Source organism: Pan troglodytes, chromosome 11 (assembly GCF_028858775.2).
Source record: "Pan troglodytes isolate AG18354 chromosome 11, NHGRI_mPanTro3-v2.0_pri, whole genome shotgun sequence".
Lineage (NCBI taxonomy): Eukaryota > Metazoa > Chordata > Mammalia > Primates > Hominidae > Pan > Pan troglodytes.
The window spans coordinates 9,422,447-9,432,455 of NC_072409.2; the positions used below are offsets into that span (position 1 = coordinate 9,422,447).

General features: G+C 53.1%; 1 protein-coding gene across 7 annotated transcripts in view; it reads right to left on the bottom strand.

Moving 5' to 3' along the window:
* Nucleotides 1-2,681, bottom strand: part of MIGA2 (mitoguardin 2) — a 37,507-nt gene extending 34,826 nt beyond the window's left edge. For 3 of the 7 annotated variants that reach the window (XR_010148563.1, XR_010148562.1, XM_063787498.1), the window contains exon 1: nucleotides 2,066-2,155. Coding sequence is in view for 1 of the 7 variants with exons in the window: in XM_001162600.3 (XP_001162600.2) it covers nucleotides 1,731-1,779 (49 nt within the window). In the remaining 6 variants the exon portion in view is untranslated. Of the gene's footprint in view, nucleotides 1-1,730 lie in introns of all 7 variants that reach the window. The other 4 variants (XR_010148560.1, XR_010148561.1, XM_009457466.4 and 1 more) reach the window with 3 other exon arrangements.
* Between the last annotated feature and the right edge of the window lie 7,328 nt (nucleotides 2,682-10,009).

Consider the following 10,009-nt stretch of genomic DNA (forward strand, 5'->3'; position numbering starts at 1 on the left):
CTTCCCCCCAGCCTCACCTCTGGTTTCCAATGAGGAAACTGAATCTCAGACAAGCTAAGTCAGGAGTCCAAAGTCACACAGCTGGTACTTGGTAGAGTCAGACTTTGTGCTCAGTACAATGCTTTTGCTAAATTTGACATGCAGCAGGAAGTAGCAAGCCCCAGCAGACCACAGAGTACTGGGCAGCTTTCCCCTGGACCTTGGGAGATACTCCCCTCCCTGCCAGGGTACCCCATTGCCCCTTCCCAAGGCCAGGAAATAAGTGGCTTGATCACACCTAGCCTGGACCCCAAGACCCGGCAGAGTCCTCCCCTACTTCCAGCTCCAAGCCCAAGGATGCCTTCGAGGTCTCCCGGGACCTCAAGCGGAAGGAACACACAGGCCAGGACAGACCCTGTCTCCCTGGGATGGCCGCCAAAGTCACTGGGCCAGCAGAAGAAACAGCTTCTCCCCAGTGAGTGGGAAGGACTGAGGAGCCTGTCAGTCTCGCTCTAGGGCTGGCGGGGGTGTGTGAGAGGACAGGGCGGGCTAAGGAAGCTTCCAGGTTGTCAGGGGTAGAGACATCTGCCCAGGAGGCTGTGAACTGAGCTACGTGAGCTGCAGTGGTCAGGACCTAGGTTAACACTGTAAGCCACGTCCCCCTACCCTTCACCCCAACCCCAGGCTGGCTCAGGTCTCAGAAAAAGGGAAGACAAGAACATCAGAGGGCCAGCAGCTACTATTTCCCAAGCTCTTATTCCAGGCCAGACCCAGAACAGGCTCTCCACGACAGGCTTTGGGTCCAGTCCTCTCAGAACCCTCACAATGGCCAATGTTTATCTCAAGGATGGGGAAACGCAGAGGCTCTGAGATGAGGCAGCCTGCCTGAGGTCACCGAGTACTAAGCGGCCAAGCTCTGGGGGATCTCAAGGCTGTGGCAGGGTTTCCCAGCTGCTGCCTGCTACAACTGCCACTGCTCCTTCCAGGCCACAACTGTAGGACTTCTGGGCCCCCAAGTGAGAAGCCCACATGGTGTTAAAGATGAGCCTGAACAAATAAACGCTACAGGGGTGACTGAGGCCCACTGTTTGCGGGAGAGTCCAGAGCAGCCCCTGCTGTCCCCACTGGGAGGCAGAGCCTGCAGGTGCGAGGTAACATCACCAGTCCCCAAGCCTGCTTCACTCCAGGGATGGATCCAAATCCAGTCAACCCACACTGTGTCCGTCCCCCTGGCACCCTGTCCGTCCTCCAGAGACTAAGCTGAGACCCCTCCACCTCCTCTCCACAATGAAAAGTCCACGGCAAGGTCCCCTACCAAATGGACACTTCTACTGCTGTGCAGGGCCTGGCCCCACTTGGGCAGCCATCTCTCGTGCCCTACAATCTTAGGCGGACACCTCCTCATTCCACCGTCACCACAGCACTTACAGCACCCTCAGCCTGGGTGCCTAAGCATATCATCCTACGCGCCTCCTCCCCTGCGCTAGACCACCCCACTAATGACTCTGGCCTGTGCACTCACTCATTCCGCCTGGACCCCAACAACGTCCCCGACTCCCTTGAGCCACTCTGCCCAGTCTCCTATTCACTCCATGCCGGACCCCTCAATAGTCCCACCATGCCGGGCACCGGGCATCCCCGCGTTGGACCTCAGCAATATCCCCGTCTTCAGAAATTGCTCACTCCACCCCAGGCATCTTGGGCAGCCCCTTCTTCTCTTGCCCCCACCCCGGAATATCCTTGAAACTCACCCAGGTACCCTCTGGCGCCGCTCACGGCCCGCACACCTGCTCCTTCCATCCCGGGTGCTCTCCCCGCCTCGGATCGGGTACCTGCGCGCCTGCTCCAATCCCCGCCACGTTCCAGGCCCGGGCATCACCTCCCTGACCCAAGTACCTTCTCGTTCCACTCCCAAGCAAGGCACCCTCTCGCACCGTCCCCGGCCCGGGTACCCACTCATTCCAACCCCGACACCTTCCTGGTCCTGTTGGGCCCGGACACCTGCGCCTACTCGGTCCTCCGCTCAAGTCCCGGCCCTGCCGCGCTGCCCGCCCGCCTTGGGGGCTCGGCCGGGGCCGATACTCACCCGGGATGCCATCGCTGCGGAAGGGCAGCGTCTCCTTCCCCCGCGGCTGCGCAACCAAACCGGCCGCCGGGGGCGTGGCCTAGCGCCAGGCCCCCACCCTCTTCTGGCCAATGAGCATCGCTGAGTCTCTCAGGGCCGCCGCAGCCTCTGGCCAATTAGGCGGGTCATGTGACCAAGCTTATATTCCGCCTCTCCCGCCCTCTTCCCCGCCTCCTAGTGCGGTTGAAGCGCGAAAGTGGTCTCTTCTCTTCTACTATTGGTCATTCAGATTAGATCGACATGGGCGGCTGGGTGGGGCGGGGCCACTCTTAAAGGGGCTGAAGCGGAGCAGTCAGACCTCCAATGGGCTTTCTTGGAGTACGCCAAAGCAGGCTGAGCCCTCGTATTAGGATCCTCTACTCTTGTCGTTCCACACAAGGACAAATCCTTCCCACTCTCCAAGCGCCCATTTTCAAATACTACCGCCCCTGACTTCCCGCAGCATGCTCTTATACTGTCGCCACTCTCCCCCTTGTTCTGGAGTTGTTTGCAAAAGTGCCAGGTCTCGCCGCTAGACAGTGTCTCTCTGAGAGCTGGAGTCAAGGGGTCTTCAGTTCTGGCCACCTATCTGGGTCTTACACTAAATACCAGGATTGAGATCAGGCCGACCTGAGATAGAATCAAGTGTTGCCACTTCAGCTCTCTAGAGCTTACCCCTCTATGAAATAGGGATGAGGCCGGGCGCGGTGGCTCACGCCTGTAATCCTAGCAGTTTGGGAGGCCGAGGTGGGTGAATCACGAGGTCAGGAGTTCGAGACCAGCCTGGCCAACATGGTGAAACCCTGTCTCCACTAAAGATTAAAAAAAAAAAATTAGCCAAGCGTGGTAGCACACACCTGTAATCCCAGCTACTCAGGAGGCTGAGGCAGGAGAATCTCTTGAACCCGGGAGGCAGAGGTTGCAGTGAGCTGAGATTCACCCATTGCACTCCAACCTGGGCCAAAGGGCGAGACTCCGTCTCAAAAAGAAAAAAAGAAATAGGGATAAAATCTTCCCTTTCCCAAATCACAGGGCTTTGGTGAGGATGGAAAGAGGACGGTGTATCAGCCCTTCCATAACTGCGAAGAGCTGGGCACAACTACGTTTTAAAATTGTAATTGTCGGCCGGTAGCAGTGGCTCATGCCTCTATTCCCAGCACTTTGGGAGGCTGAGGTGAGTGGATCACATGAGGTCAGGAGTTCGAGACCAGCCTGGCCAAAATGGTGAAAACCGGTCTCTACTAAAAATACAAAAGCTAGCTGGGCGTGGTGGCACACACCTATAATTCCAGCTACTTGGGAGGCTGAGGCAGGAGAATTGCTTGAGCCGGGAGGAGGAGATTGCAGTTAACCAAGATCACGCCACTGCACTCCAGCCTGGGCAACAGAGCCAGACTCCATCTCAAAAAAAAAAAAAAAAAAAAAAAAAAGCCTGGGAGCAGTGGCTCACGCCTGTAATCCCAGCACTTTGGGAGGCCAAGGCAGGTGGATCATGAGGTCAGGAGATCGAGACCATCCTGCCCAACATGGTGAAACCCCATCTTTACTAAAAATATAAAAATTAGCCCAGCATGGTGGCGTGTGCCTGTAGTCCCAGCTACTCAGGAGGCTGAGGCAGGAGAATCGCTTGAAACTGGGAGGTGGAGGTTGCAGTGAGCCGAGATTGCGCCACTGCACTCCAACCTGGGTGACAGAGCAAGACTCCATCTCAAAAAAAAAAAGGAAAATTACAGTTGTCGGTAAAGCCACATTCCTTCATTCATTCAACTAATTAAGTGTGCCAATCCTTTGGCTGGACATGGGAGCTCAGTGGTGGACAAGAGACAGGTATGTGGTGGCACCAGGGAGCTCATTGTCTGGGGAGCAGATACTTAATCACAATCCCCTGTGATGGTTACTCTAATGGGGGAATGTGGGATACCAAGGAGACACCTGGGTTTGCCTGGTGAGGTGAAAGGCTCCAGAAAGAAAAGGGGTCAAGGCCGGATGTGGTGGCTCACGCCTGTAATCCCAGCACTTTGAGAGGCCGAGGCGGGCAGATCACCAGGTCAGGAGTTCGAGACCAGCCTGACCAACATGATGAAATTAGCCAGGCGTGGTGGCATGCACCTGTAATCCCAGCTACTCAGGAGGCTGAGGCAGGAGAATCATCTCTTGAACCCGGAGGCGGAGGTTGCAGTGAGCCGAGATGGCGCCACTGCATTCCGAGACTCCGTGGGGAGGGGAGGGAAGGGGAAGGCAAGGGAGGGGACGGGAGGGGAGGGTGGTCCAAACAGCGGATGCCCAGTGCCTGGCATGGTGGGACTGGTGAGGGGTCTGGCATGGGGTGAATAGGAGACTGGGCAGAGTGGCTAAAGGGAGTCGGGGATGTTGTTGGGGTCCAGGCGGAATGAGTGCACAGGCCAGTCATTAGTGGGGTTGTCTGGCACAGGGGAGGAGGCGCATGGGATGATAAGCTTAGACACCCAGGCTGAGGGTGCTGTAAGTACTGTGGTGACTTTGGAATATAAAATTAGCTGGGGGTGGTGGTACCTGCCCCCAGATACTTGGGAGGCTGAGGCAGGAGAATCGCTTGAACTCAGGAGGTGGAGGTTGCAGTGAGCCAAGATCGTCATGCCATTGCACACCAGCCTGGACAACAAGAGTGAAACTCCGTCTCAAAAAAAAAAAAAGGTGGGGGGCCAAGGGCCAGGCGCAGTGGCTCATGCCTGTAATCCCAGCACTTTAGGAGGGTAAGGCGGGCGGATCACCTGAGGTTGGGAGTCGGAGACCAGCCTGACCAACATGGAGAAACCCTGTCTCTACTAAAAATACAAAAAATTAGCTGGGCATGGCGGCAGGTGCCTGTAATCCCAGCTACGCAGAAGGCTGAGGCAGGAGAATCACTTGAACCCGGGAGGCGGAGGTTGCAGTGAGCCGAGAACGTGCCACTGCACTCCAGCCTGGTGACAGAGTGAGACTTCATCTCAAAAAAATAAATAAAATAAAATAAAATAACTGTCCTCTAACTGGCAAAAGGTGTTTTGTTTTGTTTTGTTTTTTTTCTCTAGCAGCCAAATAAGCACTGGCTTCCAATGAAAGATGTATTAAATAAATAAATAAATAAAAACAAGCATTGGCCTCGAGATAAGCAACACTTAAACAACTGCAGCTCCTTCAGCTCCCAGATGCTGACTAACTGAACTCCTGTTCTACTAGCCTAACTATAGCTTTCATTGGACAAAAGACTAATTTCAGTTACTCTTCTGATAAGACCAACAGCTGGGTGCGGTAGCTAATGGTTATAACCCCAACACTTTGGGAGGCTGAGGCAGGAAGATCACTGGAATCCAGGAGTTGGAGATCAGCCTGGTCAATACACAGCAAAACGCCGTCTCTATAACTTGTGGTCCCAGTTCCTTGGGAGGCTGAGGCAGGATGATCAATCGCTTGAGCCCAGGAGGTTGAGGCTGCAGAGAGCCGTGATTGTATCATTGCACTCCAGCTGGGTGGCAGAGAGAGACCCTGTCTCAAAAAAAAAAAAAACAAAAAAAGAATTAGACCACTGGCCATGGACCAACTGGTCCAGTTTGCAGAGATTGCCAGTTGTGTGCCTTCATGTCCCTAAACAATCCTCTTGACATATAGGGCCTAATTGTAATACATCTAAATATTAATTCACCACAAAGTGAACATGGGACCACCTTGATGAATATTCACAGCACCTCCTGCAACCTGTTGAATATGTATGTTTAGTCAACCTATTCAGCATAAAGCTCCTACCACAAGTTCTCCTCCTTCCTGGAGGCAATGCAGGATTTTTCTTGACTTCTTTGTTGGACTTGCGATGGGGGTGCCCTGTCTAGGCCGGCCCGCCATGCTCAAACCTTGCGGGAGGGAGCATGTGGGCGAGCAAGTGCAGGATCCGGCTGGCTGCTCTGGGCGTGGGCAGAAGGAGGCTCCATGCAGGCCCCGTGGCGGTGCCCAGGTCGGGGTGCCTGCAAACCCTGAAGCCCTAGAGGACATGTTACAGTGCTCTCTTAGCTCTGCTGTCCATGGACAGCAGTGTGTTATCAGCTCGGTAGGCTCCTTGCTTTGCCACGTGGGGTGGCTGCTGTCTGCCAGTGAGGGCAGAGGGCCAGTATGACGACCTTTTTCGGGTACCCGCACTTGGTGTGTCCCAAGCTCTCGTCTAGTGTCCAAGAAGAATGAGGTCGCCTGGACACTTGAAGGATAGCAAAGGAGGAGAATTTTATTTTATTTTATTTTATTTTTATTTATTTATTTTGAGACAGAGTCTTGCTCTGTCGCCCAGGCTGGAGTGCAGTGGCCCGATCTTGGCTCACTGCAACCTCTGCCTCCCAGGTTCAAGTGATTCTCCTGCCTCAGCTTCCCAAGTAGCTGGGAATACAGGCACCCACCACAACCACGCCCAGCTAATTTTTTGTATCTTTAGTTGAGACGGGGTTTCACTGTGTTAGCCAGGATGGTCTCCATCTCCTGACCTCGTGATCTGCCCGCCTCGGCCTCCCAAAGTGCTGGGATTACAGGTGTGAGCCACCGCGCCAGGCGAGAATTTTATTAAGCAGTAGAAATGACTCTCAGCAGAGAGGTGAACTGGAGAGGAGATGGGACAGGCAGGTAATCTTCCCCTGAAGTCTGGCCGCTCCGGATGGCTCTTCCCTGTAGTCAGGCCATCTCCCTGAAGTTAAGCCATTTCTCCTCTGAAGTCTAGCTTCTTCACTCTGAAGTAAAGTAGCCTCTCTCTAGTCAAGCCACTTCTCTCTCCCTACCAACTGAGTCTGGGGTCTGGGGGGGGGGGTCTTTATAGGTACAGGATGGGAGGTGGGGTGGGCTATAGGTAGTTTTGGAAAAGGCAACATTTGATTGGTAAAAAGGCACCATTCAGAAAGAACCAATCAGGAGAGAGCAGGCAAACGGATGGATAGAAGTTCTCACTTTGGGCCACAGGATTCAGGCTTTTCAGCTGGAAGGTAGGGTTTTGCCAGGGACTCGCCCCTGTCTGCCTAGTATTTCTCTGCCTCCTGCCTCTGTCAGAGGCATGCTTCCCAATTTGTGGGATGGTCACCTTGCAGTCTGTACCCTTTTATAAGAAATAAAATCTTCTTTCCTTCTCTAAATGTATACATCTTGATTTTTTTTTTTTTTTTGAGATCGAGTTTTGCTTTTTTTTTCCCTTTTTTTTGAGGAGGAGTCTCGCTCTGTAGCCTAGGCTGGAGTGCAGTGGCATGATCTCGGCTCACTGCAACCTCTGCCTCCTGGATTCAAGCTATTCTCCTGCCTCAGCCTCCCTTGTAGCTGGGGCTACAGATGCACACCACCTCGCCTGGCTAATTTTTGGATTTTCAGTAGAGAAGGAGTTTCACCATCTCGGCCAGGCTGGTCTTGAACTCCTGACCTCGTGATCCACCCGCTTTGGCCTCCCAAAGTGCTGGGATTACACGTGTGGGCCACCATGCCTGGCCGGAGTTTCGTTCCTGTTGCCTAGGCTGGAGTGCAATGGCGTGACCTCGTCTCACTGCAACCTCTGCCTCCCCGGTCCAAGCTATTCTCCTGCCTCATCCTCCCTAGTAGCTGGAACTACAGGCCTACACCACCACGCCCAGCTAATTTTTGGTATTTTTAGTAGAGATGGGGTTTCACCATGTTGTCCAGGCTGGTCTCGAACTCCTGACCTCAGGTGATCCGCCTGCCTCGGCCTCCCAGAGTGCTGGGATTACAGGCGTTTGCCACCGCGCCTGGCCTACATCTTGATTTCTTTGTTTTTTTTTTTTTTTTGAGATGGAGTTTCTCTCTTGTTGCCCAGGCTGGAGTGCAATGGCGCTATCTCAGCTGACTGCAACCTCTGCCTCCCGGGTTCAAGCGATTCTCCTGCCTCAGCCTCCCACGTAGCTGGGATTATAGGCATGTGCCACCACGCCTGGCTAATTTTGTATTTTTAGTAGAGACAGAGTTTCTCTATCTTGGTCAGCTGGTCTTGAACTCCCGATCTCGGGTGATTCGCCCGCCTTGGCCTCCCAAAGTGCTGGGATTACATGTATGAGCCACCATGCCTGACTAGATTTTTTTAAAGTTAACACTGGCTAAATGAATGATATAGTCAGCTACAAACAGATAATAGTAAATAAGTCCATGATCAATACAGACAAATAGAAACAAACACATAGTGAACACAAAAACAGAAACACAGAGAATCAGAGTTGAAGGATTGCAGATGTGTGAATGACATGAAAGTTGATGAAGGCAACATGTACATACTGGCCCAAGTACATGACAGGATGGCCCAGGTAGGTGGAGTTTTGAAAGCTCCCAGGTGATTTAATGTTAGAGCTATTGACTTGTTGACCCAGAACCAGGGCTGGGAGAGGGAACAGGGTCTGGATTTTGAACAAGCCCCCAGGTGACTTGAGGCTCACCCTGCAGAGCCATGCTGGGATAGGTGATAGAAACTGGGGTAAGTATAGAAAGATGAACAAAGCCAGATAGAAGAGGGTACAGCTTGGGAACAGAGCTCTCCACTGGGTTCAAAGGTGAAACCTAGGCCGGGCGTGGTGGTTCACACCTGTAATCCCAGCACTTTGGGAGGCGGAGGCAGGTGGATCACGAGGTCAGGAGTTCAAGACCAGCCTGACCAACATGGTGAAACCCCGTCTCTACTAAAAATACAAAAATCAGCCGGGCGTGGTGGCACATGCCTGTAATCCCAGCTACTCTGGAGGGTGAGGCAGGAGAATCGCTTAGACCCCAGGAGGCGGTGGCTGCAGTGAGCTGAGATGGTGCCACTGCATTCCAGCCTGGGTGAAAGAGCGAGACTCCATCTCAAAAAGAAAAAAAAAAAAAGAGGAAACCTAGAGGTAGACAGCAAGCAGAGGTGAAGACCAGTACAAAGCCTCTATCTGAGCCCCAAGGGAAGGCATTTGGGGTCAGGAGCACCTGTAGGTCATCTCCTTGCCTGGGGCTGTGAGGAGCTGGTTTCAAGGTTATCACACATCTGTGCTCCCAGGGCAGCTCATTCTCTCCACCCTGACAATCGCCCAACCTTTGATCTCCTCCTCTCACCACACAGGGGGCTCCAGGCCCCAGCTCCAGAACCCCCTCCCTTCCCGTGACCGCCACCCCAACCCTCCTCCAATTTGGGGAAGCCACAGGGCCTCCCAGGCTGACAAACAGCTGTTCCAGCGGTGGAGGGCAAGTCCCAAGCCTGACTCCGGCTCAGTCACCAAGGTCAGGGCAGAAGAGAGGAGGAGAGGTCAGAGAGGAGGAGTAACGGGAGGAAACCCAAGGGAAACAGAGTGGAAGAAATGGGAATGGGAGGGAGGGGGTGTGAATAAAGAGCGGAGATGAAGAGGCACAAACAGGGGAGAGGCAGCAGGCCTGGGTGGTGGGAGGAGAAAGCAACAGAGGCCAATTTTAGAGATCTGTTGCACATATTGGTGACTACTCAGTCACTTAGTGACTTCGGGAGACTGAGGCAGGCAGATTGCCTGAGATCAGGAGTTCAAGACCACCCTGGGCAACATGGCAAAACCTTGTCTCTCCTAAAGTACAAAAAATTAGCGGGGCATGTTGGTGGGCGCCTGTAGTCCCAGCTACTCGGGAGGCTGAATGAAGCAGGAGAATCGCTTGAGCTCGGCAGGTGGAGGCTGCAGTGAGCCGAGATCGCGCCACTGCACTCCAGCCTGGGCGACAGAGCAAGACTCTGTCTACAAAAAAAAAAAAAAAGTATTGCATATTTCAAAATTGCTAAAAGAGTACATTTGAAATGTTCTAACCACAAAAAAAGTAGGTGAGGTGATGGATATGTCAATTAACTTGATTTCATCATTCCACAATTTCATCACCTTGTAGGCCGTAAATATATATCAATTAAAACTTTTGAAAAGCATTGGTAAGATGGCAAATAATATGTAATTATGGTGTGTACGT